Source organism: Salarias fasciatus, chromosome 10, assembly GCF_902148845.1.
Source record: "Salarias fasciatus chromosome 10, fSalaFa1.1, whole genome shotgun sequence".
NCBI classification, from domain to species: domain Eukaryota; kingdom Metazoa; phylum Chordata; class Actinopteri; order Blenniiformes; family Blenniidae; genus Salarias; species Salarias fasciatus.
The window spans coordinates 24,338,803-24,363,470 of record NC_043754.1 but is presented as its reverse complement, the minus strand read 5'-3'; the positions used below and the strand labels follow the sequence as shown (position 1 = coordinate 24,363,470).

General features: G+C 44.1%; 4 protein-coding genes across 6 annotated transcripts; all 4 read right to left on the bottom strand.

Moving 5' to 3' along the window:
* Nucleotides 1-1,358: 1,358 nt before the first annotated feature.
* LOC115395002 (olfactory receptor 1M1-like) lies at nt 1,359-2,327 on the bottom strand. Its single transcript, XM_030100341.1, has one exon. It carries the CDS (start codon nt 2,325-2,327, stop codon nt 1,359-1,361), a length of 969 nt encoding a protein of 322 aa, XP_029956201.1.
* Nucleotides 2,328-4,129: 1,802 nt separating this feature from the next.
* LOC115395001 (olfactory receptor 1496-like) lies at nt 4,130-5,107 on the bottom strand. Its single transcript, XM_030100340.1, has one exon. The coding sequence runs from the start codon at nt 5,105-5,107 to the stop codon at nt 4,130-4,132; it is 978 nt and encodes a 325-aa protein (XP_029956200.1).
* A 1,529-nt stretch (nt 5,108-6,636) lies between these two features.
* coa4 (cytochrome c oxidase assembly factor 4 homolog) lies at nt 6,637-7,837 on the bottom strand. 3 transcript variants are annotated; one of them, XM_030101141.1, is made up of 2 exons: nt 7,728-7,837; nt 6,637-7,155 (listed from the first exon to the last, which is right to left on the bottom strand). In XM_030101141.1, the coding sequence occupies exon 2, from the start codon at nt 7,123-7,125 to the stop codon at nt 6,883-6,885; it is 243 nt and encodes an 80-aa protein (XP_029957001.1). In that variant the 5' UTR covers nt 7,126-7,155; nt 7,728-7,837; the 3' UTR covers nt 6,637-6,882. The 3 variants fall into 3 exon arrangements, with proteins under 3 accessions (XP_029957001.1, XP_029956999.1, XP_029957002.1); XM_030101139.1 differs by having other exon boundaries at nt 7,701-7,835; XM_030101142.1 differs by having other exon boundaries at nt 6,637-7,161; nt 7,707-7,755.
* A 9,937-nt stretch (nt 7,838-17,774) lies between these two features.
* Nucleotides 17,775-21,724, bottom strand: LOC115395000 (olfactory receptor 1L4-like). The gene is made up of 2 exons (XM_030100339.1): nt 21,703-21,724; nt 17,775-18,721 (listed from the first exon to the last, which is right to left on the bottom strand). Exons 1-2 carry the CDS (start codon nt 21,722-21,724, stop codon nt 17,775-17,777), a joined length of 969 nt encoding a protein of 322 aa, XP_029956199.1.
* Nucleotides 21,725-24,668: the final 2,944 nt, after the last annotated feature.

Below are 24,668 nucleotides of genomic sequence, written 5' to 3'. Positions count from 1 at the left end.
CAATGGAATTGCGCATAATACACAACTTTTTCTGTCCCTGTCCCTTTGTGTCTCTTTCATTCCTTGGTGATAATCGCACCGTGAGCTCCGGTTCCAACAACGGCGCCACTCAGATGTTGTTTGAAACATGTAATAAATGTTTGAATTGAATAACAGCTGTTAACACGGATCCAAATTCAGTCAGTCTTTATTTTTAGCTCAGTGCTGGCGGCTGTGTTTATAATGCATCTGTGGGTGGGCTAATTTGGCTTTTCTTTCATAAAGAATCACTCCTAGTGACCGACAAATAATGGCAAAGTTTTTATCAAATGCTCCTTAAGTTCCATTAAAAGTAACGTAAACACACACTTATCACAAACTTCAAAGGTATTGACAAAATGGGAATTAAAGTACAATAACTTCCAAGTAGCTAATTGATCCCAGTGACCTTTAGTTATCATGGGCTGTGTGGAAAAAGTCATTAGATTGACAAGCTGCACGTCAATTTGTGACCTTTGACATCTTTCAGTGGGACTAATGGGGTAAGAAGAGGGGATGAAGGGATGTGAAGCTTTGTTCCAGCTTGTTATATTGGTTTCTTCCGGATAAGATCATTTCAGAAGGTTTGTGGAAGCAGAAATGAGTCTGAATATCATCGAGTAGCTGTTCCTGTTTCAGCGGTTTCACATGCAGGAGCGCTGCACAGCCACTAGAGGGCAGGCACTCACCATGTTTAGACACAAGCTGCACTGAAAGGATTTTTCTCACAATTACTTCTATATGTCATTTTCAGTGCAGTTTGTTGCATGATTTTGATGAACTTTTCTGCTCCACATCAGTCAGGCTGTTCTATTTCTTTGTGCGGTTTGGATGAAGATGATTGTGATCTCTGAAAGCAGGGAAAAGGTGCACCCACTTAGACGGCATACTGGAACAAAAAAAGCTGCAAATTATGTTGTACATCATCCATCTAGCTTATTTTCCACTTTCTCCACTTTAGAGCAGCAGAGTGCATCATCCATCATGTACTTTAATTTTCATTGGATTGCAGATTTCATATTGACTCCAGAGACCGCCGCATGGATATGTGTTACATTCTGTCCAGAACAAAGGCATTAAATTAAAAACACGTCCCTTTAACCAACATGACATGCATGATGAACATTTGTTGTGATGCCATATGTGTGCACATTTTTCATTTCTTTAAGGTATCTTCTTAAATACAGCGAATGAGGAAGAAGTGAACATGATCAGAGGTGATCTGGCTTAACATGACACACCTGACACAAGAGCAGAGGTGAGGAAGCAGTGAAGATAACAAAAACATGGAAAACAGACACAAACCACATTTTTTACGTTTGTATTAATCTTTCAATTTTTCACTGGTCTGCGCCGACACAGTTTTTTCCCATCAGTGCCAGCACTCTGATTTTGATTTCTTTGGTTTTCAGAGAGTAAACGATGGGATTTATGCACGGCGGGATGCAGGAGGCCAGAGACAAGCTGAGGACCCGCTGGTCTGGGTCAATGAGCCTCATGTAAAAGCCAATGGTGAAAATGACAATGAGAGGAATGTAAAATATCGCTACGAGGATGAGATGCTCAACACACGTGGACAAGGCCTTCACTCGGCTCTGCAGGGACTTCATCTTGAAGACCGTCACCAGGATGCTGACGTAAGACAGGAAGATGAAGGTGAACGGGCCCACGAGGAGCATGAACGTCAGCATGGAGGCCACCCACCACTGCATGGAGTAGTCGTTACAGGCCAGCCGAAACACCGGCGCGTAGTCGCAGAAGTAGCTGAGCACTTCCAGAGAACTGCAGAAAGACAGCCGGGTCATCAGAGCCACCGCATATGCGATGACCCCCAACGCAAACGACCAGGACAGGCTGACGATGCAGCACATGCTGCGCAGTGTGTTGATGGAGTTGTGGCGCAAAGGGAAACATATTGCAAGCAATCTGTCATAGGCGAGGATGGCAAGAGCGTAAGACTCCAGAGTTCCAAACGTGTAGTAGACAAACATTTGGACCAAGCACAGGTTGAAGGGGATGAAGTTGTCCTTCAGGAGGAACACCTTAATCATGCTGGGAATCGTGCACGTGTTCAGAATCACATCAATCACCGCAAGGTTGAGAACAGCCAGAAACTTTGGAGTGTGCAAACGATGATTATTAGCAATGATGTAAATGACCATGCTGTTAAACAACACCGTCATCACGTAAACAAACGCCAGGAAGACGAAATAGAAACGGACGTTGGAGAAAGTCTCAAAACCGATGATGTAGAAGCCCGGAGGATGAATGACCCCTGAGCTGTTCAAAACACTCCGGAGAAAAGACATTTTTCATCTCCACAGGGTGCGCTGGAGGACCTCCTCAGCATAATAGCTCTCCGCTCTGAAAAGACAAAAGAAAGAGATCTCATCAAAGTGACGCCGTTGTAACCATATAACATCATGTAACTGAAAGCCGCTGGGCTGCAGGGCCTGGTCTTACCTGGATCTGCAGCAGCTCTGTGCGCTGCCTCCAACAGCAGAGAGCACATCTCCACATAACTGACCGAGACAAATATATAGGCCGCGCTGGTCTCCGGGGATCCCCTCTGATAGTCGCAAGAAAAAGGCTTTTAATTTGGTCCAAGGAGAGCAGCAGAGAGGGGCTGGCTTAGGAGTCTTTCCACATCCAGCCACTGGTTTTATCAAGATGAAGTAAAACACAATGAATAGGTCAAGACTGCGACACAGCCGCTTGACTGCATGTGCACAACGGTACTGAAATAACATTCTATTCTATTCTATTCTATTCTATTCTATTCTATTCTATTCTATTCTATTCTAGCTTGCCAGATAGCTTGGTCTTGTCACACCAGAGGTGACATAAATGTTTAAGCACAGCCGTAATAACCTTTAAATTTACACTCTAGACAGGTTTTTTTTTTTGGAAGTGTTTCTTTGTGTGATGAAAACAACATTTTACTTTTTGCTCTGCATTCATACACAGATCTGGCTTATTCATTATTTCAACCTGATTCAGAGTCACAGTGAAATTGTCAAAGCAGTTATTAGTGCTGAAGGTGCAGAAGTGGACAAATGTACAAATCAAAGAACTTTTACTTTGTAAAGAAAGGAGCAGAAACGTTTGAAACTTTAATCAAAGTCTTATTTCCACAAGTCGATGTGAAAGAATAAACGATAAAGCATTAGTTTGGCTCAAAATGACTCCAGTTCATGTTGCATTTCATCTGTTATGTTGTGTGTGTTTCTATCTCATCAGCTTAAACTTTATATATCAAGTTATGGCTGATGCCATTCAATCTGCATATTCATGTTAGATGGCAAAATGAAAAGACAACAGCATCAACATTTCATAGATTTTTAATAAGACTGTTGAACTCACAAACAGCTTCACTTAGATCTCACATGTTTATGCAACCGTTTCATTGAATCTCACAACAACAACAGCAACAACAACAACAACAACAACAACAACAACAACAACAACAACAACAACAACATCAAGAGTAACAGATCAAGGTCAGATTTCACCAGAAAAACAAATTTATATTCAAAGATAGTAAGTGAGTGGAAGTCTACCACCCTGACAATGTCCTCCTGGAGAGAAACTGAATTCTATCACAGACAAGCAACAAATAGATCAATGCACTCTTAGTGCATTTAAACCATCTGTAAGCAGGCTAATCTATCTGAGCTACAGTTGTACATTTGTTTTTTGTTTGTTTGTCTGTAATCAGTTTGATGAATTAAGCAGGTCTTTCAGATGCTTAAGAAGAACAAGTAAAGACATTTTAAGCTTTAAGCTGTGACCTGAAATGCTCAGCGGCAGTGAAACATGACTTCATTCTCATCACGCTGCTTTATGTTTGTGAATAAAGAATTTAAAAAAGACTCAGCAGAATCATCAGGAAGAGAAAACTGAACAGAAATCAGCTCACAAGCACAGTCGTTCAATCAGCTTTTAGTCTGTCAGAGAAAAAAAAAAACTGTTGCGCCACACAGTTTCTTGTAACTTTGCCTTCTTGGTCAAACTAATCATCTAAACTGTTCTGTTTTCACAATTTCTTCCTTAAGTTCCTAAAGGTACACACATTTCATACATACACATTTTCATACATGTTCAGCTCTATTTACTTTAAATTTCTTTTATTTGTTACTTTATTTTTTCTGACCAGTGCCAGTGCTCTGATTTTAATCTCCTTTGTTTTTAAAGAGTAGACTATAGGATTCACACAGGGCGGGACGCAGGAGGCCAGGGACAGGCTCAGCACCCGCTGGTCCGGGTTAATAACTCCCACAAGAAACCCAACACTGAAAATGACAATCAGGGGGATGTAGAAAATCGCCACGAGAATCAGATGCTCAACACAAGTGGACAGAGCTTTCACCCGACTGTCCAGAGTCTTCATCTTGAACACGGTCAGCAGGATGGTGAGATAAGACAGGAGGATGAAAGTGAACGGGCCCCCCAGGATCAAGAGGCTGAAAAAAGAAGCTGCAAACCGCTGCAACGAGTAATCATTACAAGCAAGTCTGAACACAGGCGCGTAGTCACAGAAGTAGCTGAACACCCTGACGGAGCTGCAGAAAGACAGCCGGGTCATGATCTGTGTTGCGAATATGTTTATCGCCAGAGTGCAGCCCCAGGTGATGCTGACCATGCAGGCCATGCTCCGCGCCGTGTTGATGGAGTTCGTGCGCAGAGGGAAGCAAATCGCTACGAGTCTGTCGTAGGCAAGTATGGCAAGTGCGTATGACTCCAGTGAGCCAAAAGTGTAATACACATTCATCTGGAGGAGACACAGGTTGAAAGGAATGAAGTTGTCCTTCAGGAGGAATATCTTTATCATGCTGGGAATCGTGCATGAGTTCAGGATCAGATCGATCACTGCCAGGTTCACTACAGCCAAAAACTTGGGAGTGTGTAAACAATGATTCGCTGCAATTATATAGATCACCAAAATGTTGAAAAACACAGTAACAGCATAGACAAACGCCAGAAAGATAAAGTAGATGTGGATGTTGGGGAAAGTCTCAAAGCCGATGATGTAGAAGCCTGGAGGATGGACGATGCCGGAGCTGTTGAAGACGGTCCTGAGAGGGGTCATAGTTGATCTCCATAGAGAGAGCCGGAGGACATTCTCTGCTCAAAAAGCCAAAATAACATGAGATTCCATCATGAAATCGACGGCAAGCAGCTTTGAAATGTGTGCATAATTGTGATGTGGGTTTGATGAGAAGATTCCCATTCGGTCCACATAAAGTTCAAACAGAAGAAAAGTGTGAAAGTGCCTCACCTGATGCTCACCAAACTGCTGCACTGTTTGCTGCAGGCGTCTGCGTGTCTCACCTGCTTATGTTACAAGATATATCCTCCTCATGGATCTCATGAGATACAGAGAGGGAGTAGCAGGAGCTTCTCCAGGACATTAATTATACACACAGAGATCTGGGAAGTGGCTCTGCATGAGTAAAGAGACTTAGAGCTAATTACTAGTACTGAAAAATCTTGTTTTTACTAACCCATATTTACTCATTTTCAATGATAAATATGAAGTAAATTACTGTTCTTCTCAGGTTAGTGAAACCCTCTTTCTGTCAGTACTTTTGTAAAGGGATGTGAAATTATAACTTATTCACTGCATTCTGAGGTGCCTGTTAACTTGATCTGACGAGGAAGCCTTCTGATCATCCACAGCACAAGTGTACCAGGAACAGAGATACAATTTTTTATGTCTTCAAAAATAGTTGAGCCTGCATTTAAAATCATGTGACAAAATCACTAAGTTTAAGCATTTTCCTTCAATAAATCAATCAATCAGTGCTTTATTTGAACATGTAATCATTATTTATATGTTGGAAATGGTTTGATTTACATTTGTCTTGAAAGTGTAGCGTTCATTTGAAAATATTTTTTTAAAAAATATTCAAAAGCCTCTGCAAGATACACAAAGATAAGCTCCAAAGCAGCAGGAGAAAAAAGGTTTGTCAGGCTAAAGAGAAACAGAAATCTGTCAAAATGAAAGAAAAAAAGGGTGTACTAACAGAGTTATACATAGAGGATGTCTTCATTGAAGTAATGAATCAGATCAGAGCTGAAATCATCTGTTGTGGTGGATGACACAGAGAAAAGGAACTCTGTTCCAAAATATAACAAAGAAACTGCAGTCCACATTTGGTGTTATGATGTTACTTCAACTGTTTGGGGGAATTGTAAAGAGGGTGGTGTGGTGGGGGTGGAGTGGCCAAGGTTTCCAATGGTTAACATTTAGGCCCCTCAAAAGAAAAAAAAAGTTTGGGAACCACTGATCGAGACATGCTGGAGGAGATTAGAGGACTTCTGGAATCCCTGTTTCATTTTATATCAGACAGACTCAGTCTAGATTAAGTAGATGTTATCCTTTCCTCAGTGAATAATTTGTTTGTTTCAAGCTTGATTGCGGGTGTTTCAGTGTGGAGTTAATGTTGTCCCTGTGTGTGTGTGTGTGTGTTTTCTCCCAATGTTCTGGTTTTGGCTCCGTCCAAAATGACACACTGGATATTCAGTGTTCACTGACTGTCATTCCTCCTATAAGCAGTAATAACTGTGACAGAGGTGGTAGTACTCCTATTGTCATTCTTAGACACAATATTTTTATTTAAAAATTCAGATTTTTAATGCCAACTTTTTTTAAATGAAGACAAATAGTTTAGTACTTCACTTGGTTTATATACATTTTTTTTTTTAAACAACATACAAACAGAAACCTCTTATTAATAGGTAGAATTGATCACTCATTTCAGGAACGTACATTGCTGCACAAACTTTCATTTTAATATGAACACATAAATAGTTTCTCTGAACACATCCCACTGGATGGATGAGCAGGTATCTCTCCTGGGTTCAGCTGGGAGACGAGGTAGGCAGCTGCTTCAACAGCTGTTGTTTCCGAGCTTTCTGGAAACTCATCATGCAGTCTTTGAAAGTCTGGACCTGGTTCCGGCACGCCCGCCAGTCCTGGTGTTCGGCCATGCACTCCTGCACTGCGTAGTGCAGCTCGGCACAGCCGGTGCGGGAAATCATCTGCTCAACGGGGTCGTCTTCATCGTCCTTCCTGCTGCGGTCATGGGGAGAAGCAGCTGCCATTCTTCATCAATACACTGCGCCAACAGGTGTCTGCAAATGACAGGAAATAATAGATTGTTACTACAACAAAACTGATGAGCATTTTGGGTTAAACCCCTGTTAGTCAGACCTTGTAGCTATTAACGCCCCTAAATCTACTGTTTTAATGGAGGAATAGTTCCTACGAGTTTGTTTTTCACTTTCTGGTGCATTATTAAAACAATCTGATTACCATTAACGACTGGTTTATTTTCAATTAATTCCACACTAACAACAAATAAATTACAGTGTTTCAAACATGATGAAATCTTAAGCTGTGATGATTATGAGCATTATGATGTGAATGACAGCAAGAAGAGTGCCAAGCAGGAAGTGGTCATTTAAGAGTCAGTAGTCTGATCGTTGCTGAGATGTAACTGCAGTTCACTACTATTTAAGCACCACATTTATTTATCGTGTCTTATGATGAAACTATAACATTAACACTAAAACAGCAACGACAGTGTCAAACTTCGTTAAAATAATCAGCTGTACTGTAGCATTGTTCGAAGAAAAACGCTGTAAAATGATCAAAAATTAGACCTAACATCACAAACCTTGGCATCAGTCTCTGGCGGTGTTACCTTTTAATGTCTGTGGATGTCTCAGTCGAAGAAAAGACTAAATCCGTGAAACTCCCAAACCTTTCGTAACAAAACAAGCGGAGGACACATGTCAGTGAAGGACGAACGTGTCACCGTTAAATGGTTCCGTCCATCGCACAAATGTTCCGTTTCTTTGGAAATAAACAAAATTTCAAAGAGAACGACATAAACAACAACAAAGGTGATAATAATAATAATAATAATAATAATAATAATAATAATAATAATAATAATAATAATAATAATAATAATCATCATCATCATAAGAAGAAGAAGAAGAAGAAGAAGAAGAATCAGAACAAGAAAAAGAATTGTAGTATCTTGCCTGGGTTTTTTTTTTTTTTTCAGGAAAGAGAAGTACAATCACATATATTTGATGCTAATTACCAAGTGGGCAAATGAAATAGGTGGTTCTGGAGTAAAGCAAATTACTCCATAGCAACAATTACATCCATCCATCTTTGCTTCTATTTGTGTCATTCCTTATTGATGGGGCCAATATCAATATCAATATCAATATCAATATCAATGGACAATGCCAAAGACTGGATGGGGAAAACTCTGCAGACTCTTTGGTACAGGTATGTAAACCAGATCTGTTCTGCATAGCTGCAACCTGTGGATCTGCACTGTGAGCTCACTTCTCAGTTTCTTTATCAGACTAACCCAAAATCACCTTCCTGTGTTTGTCTTTTCCAGGTCTCCACAGGATTTGAATGTATGCTCCGGCACTTTGTTGTTGCCACAGCTGAAACTCAGTTAGGCAGCAACAAGCCGATTCAGTGCAGTACCTGTCAGCTTGTTTCGAAGCTTGTGAGGTTTAATGGAAAACAGATGTGTTTGTGAAGAAGTTTTGCTTTTTTGCTGAATTGCTTAATTTTTCTCTCCCTGATAAAACTCCATCAGAAGAGACCCGGAACGCTAAGTTTGACCCGGTATCCTTCAACATCCGTTTATTACAATGAGCCACCTCAAGGGACAAAGCTTCCACAGCTAGTAAGAGTGTGTGTTCAGATATTCCTCTTTATCATCATCTGTCATCTGCTGTTGACTGCATGCCTGCAGTGGCTGGTGCTCTGATGGGGAGGAAACTGTTTCCAGCACCACCGGCTCTGACAGCTGCCGTTCAAGCAGTGAACATCTCCATGTGAGGGAGGAGCAGCTGCTGGAAGCAGCGCATTCCTCCAAAACAAGGTGACTGGATGATTTGGAGTATTCAGAGCCCGAAGGAAGATATTTGTGTGATCTTTATCCCTCTGATAATTATGCAGTCTTTTGAACATACTCGTACAAATTGATATTTTGGGAAATGTTTTGTGCATGTGAAAGCTCTTCAAAACAACAGGAGGGTGAGGTGCAGTGACTCGACATGTGACTGCAGTCCTTCCAAGAAGAAGTCACCAGACTGAACTATAACCTCCGCTGCGACCCCTACCCCTCCAAGAGAAGACGATGGGGACAGCATCCTGATTATCAATAAAACACCTTAAAAGAATGTCTTGTCAACACGGCTCCAACTAAAAATGTGTCATCTGATAGTTTAAAAGAAATGTTATTATTGATCATCAATTCATCATCACGCACAGCTGTTTGGAACTGTCCATACTGTGTTGTTGGGGATGGGGGGGGGTTAATTAGACTACAAAGATTGTGTAAACTCAATTGTTCAAAAATAAAACAAAACTTTGTTGACATTTTCCTGAAAGAAAACTTTGAAGAAATCATTAAATCAAACTTGACTTTTTCGATACGACGGCCCCAGTCGGACTGCACTCACATCTATTTTTCACAGAGGGAAGCGCGACTTTTCCTTCTTTCCAGTCACGGCTGAACTTACAAAAAACACAGACTTCAGCTCCTGGGAGAACAGCTGAAAACAGCTTCAACTTTATTATTAGTCATAGAAAAAACATTTTATAGAGTATCTATAAATGCACTAAAGGCATACTGAACCTAATTTCAATATTATACTGATGTCTTTTTTCTTTAGCGTCTGCGGCGACTTAGTGCAGGAAAGAAGACGGGAAAGCTTCTGCTTCCACAATCCAGGGCTTTATGGTAACAACAAGTAACCCGGAACACACACATCACGGCGGCATGCAGGCCGAGAGTCACTTAGGCTATATATAAATATACAGTATATAAAACTTATATGTCCACAACGGTGGATACACACCAGTTTCTGATTATGTGTCTAATGAAGAAAATAGAATGAAATACTCCACTGCTTCAGCTATCACTGAAGATGTTTTCCCCTCAGGTACTTTCCTATTGTACTTCGATTTGAAATCAGCATGACTTTTGCTTGGTAAACAGCCTTCATCAGTTGTTGGTCTGTATATTTCAGAGTATCATGTTACCTTTCCTCCATATTACGTCCAGCAGCACCAGAGGGACAGACGATCACAGAGCTTTCAGGATTAGCCACTGAAGAGCTACAATTGAAGAAGCGTAATTGAAAAAGGCATCGAAATGTCTTATGGATCTCCATTTATATCCAATATCATGAATCTTATTGCAATATATTTGAAGTTAAATAGGTGTATGGTTACAGTTTTATGTATTTAACCTATATTGATCACTAAAAAGTTCTATATTTTGTTAATCTGACACTATAATCATGTGAAATTTAGAAATTGATGGAAAAAAAACCCACTCTGGGTGAGTTTTTATGCTTATTTCCAGTTACCTTTATTTCCCCAAATTTCAGAGCTCTAACAAAAATACAAGCATATTGTTTTATAATATGCCCTCTGAGAGAACTCGGGCAGCTCGGAGGGAGTGTGGAATAGCTGAACACAGGTGGAAGAAGGATAAGTTGCACGTTTCACTTCAAATTTTAAAACCCTGGATGGCCCTAAACTTTCTAAAGTTTAATGAGGACAAGATAGAGGTGATTGTGTTTGGTCCCAGTGACTCCTGTGAACCTCCACCTGCTGACCTGGGCCCCTTGACTCCACACGTGAAGGCGACTGTTTTAAATGTGGGTTTTAAAATGGACAGCGATTTTAAACTAGATTCTCAGATAAGCGCAGCGGTTAAGTCCAGCTTCTTCCACCTCAGGAAGTTGGCCAAAGTGAAATCCATTCTTCCACGTCAGCACTGTGAGACAGTAATCCATGCCTTCATTACATCTCGACTGGATTACTGTAATGCACTTTATGTTGGAGTCAGCCAGTCGTCCCTTGCATGTCTCCAGTTGGTCCAAGATGCTGCAGCGTGGCTACTAACTGGAGTACATAAGAGGGACCACATGACTCCCACCCTGGCCTCCCTCCACTGGGTACCTGCATTCAGAGTCCTTTTTAAGTTTCTTTTATTTGTTTTTAAATCCCTGAATGGTCTCGCCCCGCTTTACCTCTCTGAGCTGCTTCACCTCTACACTCCTGCTCGGTGGCTCCGGTCAGCTGATCATCTGCTCCTGGAGGTGCCGAGGTCCAAGCTTAAGCTCAGAGGGGACAGAGCTTTTTTCCGTTGTGGCCCCCAAGCTGTGGAATGAGCTGCCACTGCGCATCAGACAGGCCCCCTTGCGGTCCATTTTTAGGAAAGATCTTAAAACACATTTTTATTCACTGGCTTTTAACTCAGCCTGAGACTCTGCACTTGGTTTTTCTTAAATGTTTTTTTCAAATGTCTCGGTTTTGTTGTTTTGCTGCTGTTTTTGTGTGCTTTGTTTTTACTGCATTTTATTCTTGTACTTGCCCTTATATTTATGACTTTGTACAGCGCCTTCGGCCAGCAGGAGTTGTTTTAAAGTGCTGTATAAATAAAGTTGAGTTGAGTTGAGAAGTCTACAATTTGAGTCTGCCCAGGTCCATTGCCACAGTGCAGCCTAGAAATTTACCTACCATTCAGGCTGTACCAGCTCCTAGAGAAGGCATCTATTCATCTATATCGAATCGACATGAGCCTCCAGTTCTAACAGCAAAGATAACTGTTGTTATACAGTGGATCAGTGGACAGCTTCCCTACTGGAAAAGGATCCAAAGCGACCTGCTGAAGCTGTTGGTGGATTTTCTTTGCTTTGATACAGATAAGATAGCAGAAAACAATTCATTAATGCAGTAAGAAGTTAAGAAAGTTGTCTTGTGTCACTGATTCCTGTTCAATATTTTTAATATTTACAGAGCACTGCTTTCAAAGGGTTATCTATACATCTGTCTACGGAGACCAAACTGGGACCCTGATTTGCAGGTTAGCCAGCCAATAGACTTACCACCGCCTATCACACCTTGGACCAATCCTCCTCAACATGATACTGCACAGGGTTCTACTCCCCAAGGTGATCGAAGGCCACAAAGTGTAGCCTATGTCCTGTTTCCAACAACCCCTGTACCCAGGATGTAATGATCGACAGGCTGGATTATCTGATGACAGGGCTGACATTGTTAAAGCGACAGGTATCCTTATCCTCACAACCACCTCCCACCAGAGCGAGCAGTACCAGACAAGACGGCCCTCCTCCTTCTCGAGTCGCCTCGTCCTATGGCTACGATGATCAGAGGTTCTTACCACAGATTCAGAGGGCTAACTGTCCAGCTGTGAACAGACCCGACCCAACTGATCAATTCTACCTGCTTACACAAGCGAAAACCTGCAGAGGTTTGCGACTCCCTCAATCCTTAGCCTCACCATGAGACGACCAGGAGAGTTTTCTCGATTAAAGATTGCCCTCAATAATCTGCTTGCATCAGACAATACAGAGCTGTTCGAGACTCAGATCATAATGGACCATTTAAACCTGGATGACACTCGTCTCATTGCTGATTCATACCTCCATTCACCTACACCGTATACAGACACTATTGCACCATTTTCTGAGAAGTTTGACCAACCTCACCAACTGGCTCTTCACAAAATACACATGTTATGGATTCTCCAGACATCAGACATGGACATACAGAAGACTTTGAGAAGTTTGCGCTGCACATAAGAGCGACTAGTAGGCATGCTGCGGACCTTGGACCCAGAGGGAGAGTTAGAACTAGGGTGCGGCTCTCATGTGCCACGACTTCTCAGTGAATTGACCACTGACACACGGTCATCGCTCCAGTACTTTATGATCTAATTGAGTTCTCTGATTGGCTGCAATTAGCCAGTATATCTATCTATCTGTCTATATACCTATATCTATATCTATATTTTTTTCTGCGTGTGTGTGTGTGTGTTTGTGTGTGTTTCGTTGTCAGAACTCAGGTTCTTGGAAATCTTGTCCCACACTACGGGGTCAGGTTGGTTCGCCACATCCTCTCATGACTCAGCTTGGTAAACGGATAGCGGTGTGTGTTTTTGTGTGGGTGTGTGTGTGTCCAAAGGTTTAACCACTTTTTGTTGAACGGTCGGTGGTGTTTGTGGACGGTGTGAAACCTTCTTAAAGCCCAGTCCTTCCACTCATTCCTAAATTTCCAAGACAAACGGAAGAGGTTGGCCCTGTGCTGATGAAGCACAGTGAGGCGATGCTCTGTGAAGATATTTTTAGGAGTGCAAAACAAATTTTCACAGAGGTGCTGGTTCCAAAAGTGAGCCATGTTAAAATGTTGCGAAGATGGCGGGCATTGCTTCCAGTGGCCTCTGGAACTGTTTGAGAATCTGTAGGGATTGAGAAATAAGGTTGAAAATCAATCAAAAAGATGCTCTTCTTATTAAACCAGATGATATTGGATGTGATGTGTAGCGTATCTGGTTTGATGAAGAGTTGGTGCTGAAGCATATCACAGTTTATTTTAAAGTCTCAAATGATCATAACATAAACTGTAGCTTTTTCAACAATTTTAAAGGAGCCTTGTAGCTTTTTGAGATTTCTGAATCTAATGGAAAACAATCCTGAACTTTTGTCTGACCTTAATCACCTGTTTAATTGTCCTCATGCCTCGTCCAGTGGAGAAGACGCTTTCATTTGTCTCCAGCAGAAGTTGCGAGCCACCTCGAATTCAAGTCCACTGCAGGTCATGTCTGCACCGTCACTTGTCCATCTTTTCCTTTTTACAAATAACTGAGTAATTCCATGTTTAATACCAATGGTAATAAGTGGGAATTTCACTATCCAGTGACAGTGACTGTGGTTGATTGACTCAGTGACCCACTGTCGTTGATCTCTTATGGACTAATACGTTGCCTTGCCTTCATTCTTTGGTTGGATTGCTGCTAGACCACCCTCTACTAGGTCTCTTTATGGCTGTAAGTGGAGGGTGTTTGAGGAAAGTGCACTGCTAGTGTAGTTTTATCATTCCTACAGTACTGGATTGACAAACAAAAAGCATTTTTCACAATGAAGGTGTGCCTGGCGGCTACCACGGGACTTGGCAGTGGTTTTGAGTGGGCTTTCCATTTGAACCACTGGAGGAAGTTAGCTTGAAGCACCTATCTCTGAAGGCAGGGCTGCTTCTGGCTTTGACCTCTGCCAAGCATGTTAGTGACATTCATGCACTCTCAGTCACTCCTCCTGCATTCAGTTTGCCCCTGGGCATGCTGGGGTGTCACTGAAGCCCCACCTTGCCCTTGTGCCTAAGGTGGTTGGCTCATGCTCACCCATTGTTCTAACGGCATTCTTTGTTTGAATTTTCACGCAATCCTCTGTGAGAAAATTCACAGAGAAACTCTCTTTTTTCTTTGCTTTGTGGAGATTGACAACCATGAAAAGAAACACTGTCAAGCGCCAACAGACTCCTGACAGCAGCTGTTACAGGAGTGATAAGAGGAGCTCTTCAGTCTGCAGGAGGAGTTTCACAAACATTATGATGAGCTGGAAATCTAAACAAAGAAATGAAAATATACAAGGGGGGAAGTCAAAATGCCAACCAAAATCAAGATCGTGTTTGAAGAAGACTTTAGAAAGCTCAGTGTGCAGAAAGAAAATTTCGAAGGAAAAGTAGAATAACTGGAGTCCGGTTGTTTGTCAAAAGAACAAGAGACTGTTTCCCCGAGGAGCCAGATCACGGAGATAGACACCAAGCAAGGAGTTCTTACTGAGGAAGAATGAAACAAGGCTCACGCCCTGAATAGGAAAGCTCTGCCCAGCGGTAACAGCGTGTTATAGACAGTGCTGGATAAGACCACCAGAAACTATCAGTCTGGGAAGAATAAAGTGCACAAGCTCACTAATCTGCTAGAGTGAAAATAGATGGAGATTTAAAGATAACCCCGAGGAGAAGAGCTGCTCCTTAGAGGAGAAAATGAAGGCCAAGACAGCGGTGGGACAGGAAGAGCTGCAGAAAGAGCGCAGGCACTGCTAGCTTTAGCTGATGATTGTTCAGGATAATCTGCGAGAATCGACGAAAATCACACTTGAAAACTGAAACAAAAAAGACGCTCAGATCAAGTGTCTCAAGATGACCTCGGATCTCATGAAGCTACAAGCTAAAGATAGGCTCAATCAAGCTTTTAACTTGAAAATCCAGAAAATAGATGATGACAAAAAAACCCTCAAAAGCTAATGTAGAAACTATTCAGAAGGTTTGAGTTACACCCTGATTTGTAGTCTCCAAGATTTATTGATAGAAATATATAAGCTGTGTATGAACAAACTTACAAACTCGAGTGACCGGCGTTTTTACATTGAATTGCACACTCTTCATTTGCTTTATATTTCACACAAGACAATTATTTTCACTGAACCATTCAAGGTGTCTGAAGCAACATTTTAAGTGGGCTTACCCATTGTTTATTTCACTCCTGAAGCCCGGCATCTTTAACATTTTGCGAGTGCATCGATGTCGGGAGTGACATCCTGAGTGGCAGCCAAATTCAGGACGTTATTCAAGTGCTTGTGCGTGAGCCTCGAGCGCAGCTTTGTTTGACTGATGCTCATTACTGAGAAAACTTGCTCACAAAGGGATGTGGGTTCCAAACATACACACCACATGTGCATGAAGTTGGGGTAACGTGGAAAGAGTTACTGATAGCAACACACATGTCTACATTCTACAAAACACCACCGTCTTCATTTTTCCCTGTTTTAATTCAGTTTCATAGAAGGCACATTTTCACAGCAACCAGAAAATGTAATATTCATTTCATGTAAATTCAATTCAAGCAAAAATAAAACAATAATACACTACTGTAAACACAGAAAAACACAATTGTGTGTAAGTGGGCTTATGGATGCTGCAGTCTGTCGGCGTCTCGCCACAGGATCTCATCGACATCACCAGCAATGTCTTCTCTTGCTCAGCATGGGGGAAAACATCCCCTTGTGTGCTGAATCCATTCCCGGACTGACCTGACCTCAGTGACCCCCAGGCTTGTTCCACAGCCTGCAGAAGAGGCATGCAGGCATGTGGTTGGCGTCATATTCAGGCCATCTCCACGCAGAAAAAAAAAATCCTCAGTAGGATTTAGAAATGCCGAGTAAGGGGGCAAGTACACAAAACAATCACTTCTGTTGGAAAAGGAGCTTTAGCCACCCTGCACTACGGTAACGTGACTTGGAACAGAACCCCAGATGCAGTCTGAGTAGTGAGTTGAAGACACAACTATTTTCCAGTCAGAATGGCCTCATTATAGAGAAAACTGTGAACCGGTTTCGATGAGGGTGAACTCTGTGCAAAGCTTCCCTCCGAATCAGGCCGTGGTTCATGACATGCTCCACCTCCTGCCATGTGAGCGCCCGGTCCTCACATGGCCTCATGGACCACGTCCTCCTCTCTCTCTGTCTTCCTCTTCCTCTGCCTCGAGCTCTCTCTGCCTACATTGCTTGCAAAGTTCTCTAAAAAATGTCTAAGATGAGTTCTTTTTGGAGCTGGTTGGTGTTCAGTTTTAAAAGTCAGTGTATTCAAGTGTGTGTCTAAGTATTTTCAGTTAACCACTGTGTGTTGTATTTTGAATAAATGTGTTTTCCCAGTGCTACCCTGAGATTTCATTTGTGAACAAAGTGTCCTATGTATCAAATGGTGTATAGTGTGCAGGAGCAAGTGTGTTACAGAATTGCAACTGAAGTGCAAAGCAGTGCTTTATTTTAAGATATGGTTACACTTTATTTAAGGTATAGAGACAACAACTTCACAGACAGACTAGGATAGACTGCCTTGGACTATCAGATCCAAATGTAATGCCCTCTGAGAGAAACAGATCCACTCCAGCATTTACTATATTGCATTCTGATTGACCTCACAATCTAATTATAGGGAGGACTTCAGTTCAAGAGTTCATATCTCTAAGGTCAGAAAAATGTCCAAGTCTGAACTTGAACTGATTATTCATGCTTTTATTTCATCCTGTTTGGACTATTGTAATTCTCTTTTTACTTGTTTTAACACAACTGTTCTTAACAAACTCGAAACCACACAAAACTCTGCAGCCAGACTCCTGACAGGTACGCCCAGAACATCCCACATTACCCCGGTCCTGTCAAGTCTCCGATTGACTTCAAAATTTTAGTTAGCGGAATAAAGCTTGAAATGAAATTATATTAAAACAACACGCAATGAATATATAGGAGAAACATCATGTTTCCTCAGCACCAACAGCTTGATAGTAACATTTTCACTTGCTGACTTAAGCCAGAAAAATAAAGCAAACCAGGCACAGGTAAGCAAGTTAATAGATAACTGTGTCAATGCAAGTAAGTTTAATTTCAGGTATACATGCACAGATGGAATATCAGTTTCTAAGAGAAAATCTGCAAATATTTTACAGGTCATAGTTAATCAAAATGAAATTACTTCAGCGAGTCAAGTGTATGCAGCCATCACAGGAGAATAATAGTTAATGGAATCAATAAAACATAGTTTTTACTGTCCAAACAGACTCATCAATCTCAGTTGCACTTATTCAGATAGTGGAGAGAAATGGCTGTGAGTGTGTGTGTGTGGATTCTTCATAACCTCTTCAAATGCTGATCTTTAGGAATAAGTCATCCGGGGTGTTTCTCTTCCACCGTGAAGAATTTCACACAGACGTGCTCGTGCAGTTGTCTTTCAGTGACTTCTCGGGGCATCACATTAACTCACGCTCCTTTCCAGTAGGGACAGATTCCATTTTCACATGTAAATACACAATTCCCTGATTCCACTGCACATTCGGAAATTGTCAAGGACTTGTTTTCATTCTGCGGAAAAGCGCCATCGCTCTGTTTTTAATTTCTTTGGTTTTTAAAGAATACACGATAGGATTGACACACGGTGGGATACAAGAGGCCAGCGACAGGCTGAGCACACGCTGGTCCGGGTCAATGCCCTGAAAATAAAGCCCAATCAAGAAGATGCTGAATAAAGGGACATAAAATATAACAACAAGGATGAGGTGTTCAATGCAAGTTGCGAGAGCTTTTATACGACTCCCCACTGATTTCATCCTGAACACAGCCGTCAAGATACTGATGTAGGACAGGACCGTGAAAAAAAAGGGGAGCAGCAGGTTCACCATGCTGGACGTGGAGGCTACGGACCACTGCCTCGAGTTGTCATTACAGGCCAGTCTGAACACCGGTGCATAGTCGCAAAAATAACTGAAGACTCTGACAGAATCACAGAAGGAGAGTTCAGTCATGATGGACACGCTGTACACGAGCCTCCCCAGACTGTACACCCAGCACAGGGCGACAAGGCACGACATGATCCGCACTGTGTTCAGCATGTTCTGGCGCAGAGGGAGACATATTGCAACCATTCGGTCGTAGGCGAGTATGGCAAGTGAATACGACTCCATGGACACGAAGGAATAGTAGAAATACATTTGCACGAGACATAGGTTGAATGGAATAAAATTATCTTTCACAAAGAAGACTTTAATCATGCTGGGAATGGTGGTCGTGTTGAGGATTATGTCCACTAATGCAAGGTTGAAAACAGCCAGAAATTTTGGAGTGTGTAAGCAGTGATCAATGGCAATTATATACATTAAGAAAGCATTGAACACCAGAGTAGCCATATAGACCACAGCTAGGAAGATGATATAGACGCTGATGTTAGGAAATGTCTGAAAACCAATGATGTAGAAGCCTGGAGGATGAATGATGGCAGAAGAGTTTGACATAGCTGATCCTCATTGGAAAGGCCCGGCTCCACGAAGCATTACACCTCTCCAGTCTGCGAAAGAGAAAAACAATTCATTCCTATCCAGGCACTCCTTTCACTCATCAGTCCAAACAGTCGAGCAAACACCTGGACACCGATGATCGCAAAACCAAAGACCCATATTCTTTGTAAACATTTAAATGTGTTCCGGATCATTCAAACATGCCAGATATTACAGCTCGTGTTTGCTTCACCTGTTGTGTCTTGAGCTGTGTGGCTTCACATGATAACCACGTCCATCCAGCCGCCAACTGTCTCCACCTCCGATCTGTCTGAAGTAAAGAATCGACTCTCCTTATCCATCTCCTCAAATAACAAGGACGCCTTCTAATTAGGAAATGCATTAATTAAGGTTGCATGTCATTATCAGCGTCTATTTGCCTCTCATTCCACTGGGAGAAATGTAAGAAACTGCGCTGAAAACAAATGCATGTTTCCAATCATGTTCAGTACCAACTTTATGTAAACTTATGGCAATGCTAGATGGAGCTTAGTCCAGAACTCAAGGCCAGCCACTGTAGGCCTCCCATTTGAAACTGAAAATGATATTTTTTGAAAGGAACTGGAGCTTACACCCCCTTCACACGGACGAACTCGCTCCGCCGGGGTGTTTCGGATGCAGCAGCCGACAGCTGTGCGTGCTAGCGCGTGCTTTTAGCCACAGCTGTACCCTCATTCACAAAGAACAGCGAAGGCAAACTGACTGGTGCATGGCTTTAGGAAATGATACAGAATCAATGCACCACAGTATCAAGCTTTCTGACAATGTCTGAAACGATGGTTCAATATATGAAACATGTTTAATCTTTTGTTGCGGACTGTGGCGGAGTACGTGACGTGGGAAAGTCCAAGAACAAGCCGCCATATGCAGCAGGAGTCTGAAACATGTGGCGCCTGCGGGGTCAGTCCCAAATCCGAGATGGTACACAGTCACAGGAAAAGGAAAAATTCCATCTTGGACAGTCGCAGATGAATGAGCCAAGTCATCCAAACGCGCACTCTCCTCATGTTCAGTAACTGAGTTAGTAACTGAGTTACAATATTTTCAAAGTACCTCACTAGGTAAAGTAAGTATTGCGTCACTTAAAAAAATGTGTTTCAATCTATCAAAGAATTTTGATCCCCTCTTAAAGCTATAGTGCGTAACTTTTAAATGTCTATGAACGTTTTAGCCAAGCCACTACTAGTGGAGATGACAAAATGCAGATTAAGCCGATTGGCTCCTCTAACATGTCGCGGGACTTTTCAGTATATATAATTATTGCTTTGCGTGTCGACCGGCGACATTCCCGCGCTGGCGAGCAGGAAATTACGCATTTTACGTCACAACAAGAAGGGAGGGGGAGGACGCATGGAGGGTCTCATCGCAACAGGCTCAGCTCACAGTGTCAGGCAGACCGAGGAAGCCACATGCGACTTCAGGGTTCAGTCCGGGCGCCCCGCCCGCGCTAAGTTTTGCAGCACCCGGACAACGGAGAGGGGGAAAAAAAAAAACCTCTCAGACGGCGAACACCGGCAGCATTAGCAGCATTAGCGGCGTTAGCAGCCAGCGGCGTTAGCAGCAACACCACACGCTACCCCCCACCCCCCCGCCGCCAAACTCTTTTCCTGCAGGAAACACTGTACTTTGTGTGTAACACTTCGTTTTTCATCAAGAAGCAGCTACTGGAGACCAACGGACAACAAATGATTTCTGCTGACTACCACTGGGTCTTTTCATCCACTAACCTGTCAGTTACAAATTAGCAGGCACCTTGTCTCCCGTTTTAATAAGCTATTTACATTTCTGTGGCAAAAAAAAGAAAACAATAATTACCTCTTCGAAAGAATCCATCTTTTTTTTTCACCAGCTGTCCTTATTCACGCAGAATAAAAACCGTTTCCAACTGTGATTTTCGCTGTGGAAATGCGAATCACCGTGGCAGATTGGGGGGAGGGGGGGGGGGGGGGGGGCACTGGGGACACCCGAGCGTACATCATATGGAAGCGCCGGCTTTATTGTTGTAATAACGCAGAATTCCGCTAGAGGGCGACCGAAGTTACGCACTATAGCTTTAATAGAACTTTAGGATTCATGTTCAATTATTTAATATAAAACTGCTTATATGACTGATGAAATAAATGGACACTTGACTGACTAAATAACAAACCAGAAATGCTACATTCATCTAAATTATTCATCTGCTGGTGTGTGATAATATGAAACAAGACACTAATCAAATTTGATTTATAACTGTGGTTAGCATTTCTAGATCGACTGACATACACCTATTGACTTTGGGTGTTTTCACACCTACCCACTTTAGCTCGACCTAACAGAGTTTTTGGACGGAGCACGGCGCGACTGGATTGGTGTGAAAGTGCCACTCGCTCCAGTTGTCGCTCTAACTCGCCCGCTCTGCAAGCGGCTGAATGGGGGGATCTCGGAGCGGCTTGGGTCGACCTTGGATGCGGCGCGGCAGATGTGTGAAGTCCAGATACTGTGCCATGAACCACACAGGCACCCGTAATCAGCCCAATCCCGGAAAAAGTTGATTGCATGTAAAAATGCAGAAAGAAGAAAGTCTCTGCCGCTCACTCTCTGGCAGACTCGCGTGATAACAATGCTTTTTTTTCCACTGGTTGTTGCGTGATTTTAGTCCACTCCTTTCCTTTTTTGATTGACAGGTAAGTGACAGGCTTGCACACGTGTTTGATTCTTTGCGGTTCCATAGCAGCGGCGCACCAGACAAATTTACCGGTATTTTTTTTTTTCAGCATGAGAAATACATGTGTGGCGTGAGTGCGTGACAAAAGACCGAAATGCGTTACTGTTACGCTCAATGCTTGAGACTTGTGAGCCCTGCAGTGTTTGCCATTAGCAAGGCTGCTGTTTTGGTTTTACGCCAAATTCCGCCTGGTTGTCATGGATACCCCACACTTCCCTTGTTTAGAGTGGCCACTCTGCGCGGTCATGAAAAGCATATGTGAAAAGGACCGTGTTAGTTGAAAATTGAAACATTGTATCTTTTTTACCGGTGCAGCTGCCTTTGGCCCGACCCAAATATATGTGAAAACAGCTTTAGACTTACGGTATTATTATGTCCACAATAAGGGTCCAGACAACGTCGTGGCTTCAATGAATGAACACTTTATTGGCATACATTTCCCATCATCCCACAGGCTAAAACAGCGCCTACAAATACCCAACGCCGGATGACGTCACACGACGTGACCATACACCACATTTACCTCCCCCCTCTTTTAAACCTGTAAACAATCAAGTACCGTGAAAAGATAAGGCGATCAAAATAAGTAATACATTAACACATTAACACAACCCGCCTAGGTAAACTGGGTGGACCACCAGTTTACCTCCGTAGCCCCGTGGATTATTCTGCCACTTCATGGGCTATGTATCTAAGCTTCAAAAGTCTGTGATGTAGTCCTGGAGGTACGAGGGCCTCTGGCGGGCCCTGACAGGATGAGCTTCTGGCAGCACCGGCTCAGATGGCACAGCCAACCCACCGGGTTGTCCCGCTGGAGTCTCTTCCTGTTCACCAGGAGGATCCCAGACCATATCTGTGGCGAGGAGATCCAAGGCAGTGGGTTGGCCAGACAGAGAAGGTGGCGCCACCCGTCAGAGGCGACTGGCATGCCAGTGTGAACCATCTGCCAGGTGGAAAGTGGTCGGTCCCAGCTGTGCTGCGACCTGCAGTGGTGCCGACCAAAAGGAGAGCAGCTTGTGGGAGCGAGTAGGTCGCCGGACTCAGACCCAGTCCGACACGGCCAGTGCTGGATGTTTCACACGATGTTCCTTATCGAATCGCTGCTTCATGCGCCGCTGGTGCTGCTTCATGCGCCGCTGGTGCTGCTTCACTCTGCTCCCAGTGAAGGTTGTCGCTGCTGGGACGTCATCAGCAGGGCGGCGCAGGCGATCCAGAGGGAGCTGTAGCTCACACCCCATCATCAGGAGAGCCGGTGAGCTGCCAGTTGTGGAGTGGGGGGTGTTGCTCTGTAGTGAAGCAATGTGCTCTGCAGAGAATCTGAAAATGGGAGGCCGTCTGCCATGTGCGCTCTGAGCCCATTCTTCAACGTCTGATTGAACCTCTCCACGCCGCCATTGGCCTGTGGGTGGTACAGGGCAGTCCTGATGTACTTAATCCCTCTCCCCTCCATGAAGGCTGCAAAGTCAGCCAAAATGAACTGGGGCCCATTATCTGTGGTGATCGTGTCAGGGACATCCCAGCGGGCGAACAGGGAGGACAGAAAGCCGATGACCACTGGAGTGGTGACGGAGCCAGCAGGCAGCACTTCTGGCCATTTGGAGTGGAGATCATAGGCCACCAGCAGGAAGCGCTGACGATGCGGAGTGCCGTGGAGTTCGCCACAGATGTCCACCTGGATGTGAGTCCACGGTGTCTGCGGCCACGGCACGGGCTGCAGAGGCGGGGAAGGAGGTGGGCTAGTTTCACCACTTGTGAGGAAGGCTGCACAGTCCCGGACTAGACCCTCAATGTCTCTGTCGATGCCTGGCCACCAGAACAGACCTCTGCATCTCTGCTTCACCTTCACAATGCCCAGATGGCCATCGTTGACCATGGCCAAGACGCGTTCCCTCAGAGCGCTGGGGACCACTGTGCACAGCCCCCTAGCCACACAGACATCATTCCAGCAGGAAAGGTCATTCCTGACCCGGTGAAAGGGTGCCAGTTCCTCGGGGACCCTGGCCGGCCAGCCATTACGAATATAGATGCACAGCTGCCAGAGCACAGGGTCCTGTGCAGAGGCTGCCTGCAGATCTGAGAGGGAAACAGCTGCCTGAAGGGGTGTGTGCAGCATGAGGACCAGTTCTGGTTCTGCAGAGTCCTGGGCGGTGTCTGTGGTGGGAGTGGGTGCCGTTCTAGAAAGGAGATCTGCCACCACATTTTCTCTGCCCGGCGTAAACTGTGTGGAAAAGTTGTACGCCTGCAGCCTCTCAGACCAGCCATAAAGGCGCAACGGTTTGTGACCTGATCCAGTGGTGGCCAGGAGAGCTGTGAGAGCCTGGTGGTCAGTCCGCAGTGTAACGTGCCTGCCGTAGAGGTACATGTGCCACCGTTCACATGCCCAGACACAGGCCAGCGCCTCCCTTTCCCCCACGGAATACCTCTGCTCAGTGTGGGCGAGTGCTCGTGAAGCGAACACCACCGGGCGTTCCACCCCCTGGTGGCTCTGCGACAGGACTGCGCCAACTGCGGTGTTGGAGGCATCACAGGTGACGAACGTGGGGCTCTCCAGGTCAAAGTGAGCGAGCACAGGTGGCAAGGTCAGTTGTGACTTGAGCTGGCGGACTGCTGCGGAGCATGCAGCAGACCAGGCCCAGGGGACGCCTTGTTTAAGGAGGGCGCGTAGTGGTGCAGTGGTTTCAGAGTAGAGGGGAAGGAAACGCAGGGAGTAGGCAGTCATCCCTAGGAATGAGGACAGCTGCGCAGGACAGGATGGCTCACGCTGGGAACGCACTGGACGCGGAAGCGTAGTGGAGGCGCCGCGCGCGCCGCGAACGTCTCCGTGCCGGCGCTTGGTTGTTCGTATTGGAGGCGTATGTGCTGCCTGCGCTCTCCGCACTGGTCACACATCGACTGTACTCGGCTGGATTCGTCTGCTCTCGGTTTTCACATTTGTTCCCTCTGTCTCGCTCTGCCAGGATGGATGTGTGTGTTTTGGTGACCTGTGGAGAGACTTTTTCTCCTCCTGTCCTCTTTTTTTCTGCATCACGCGAATGTGTGTGTGTGAGTGTGTGTGTGTGTGTGTGTGTGTGTGTGTGTTTGATTGGGTGCGTACGTGCATATGTCTGTTTGTGTGTGTGTGTCCATCTCTCTTGTGATTAGACCAAAGTGACAGATGGACGAGCAACATCGTAACTAATCGTCATTTAATTTATTTTATT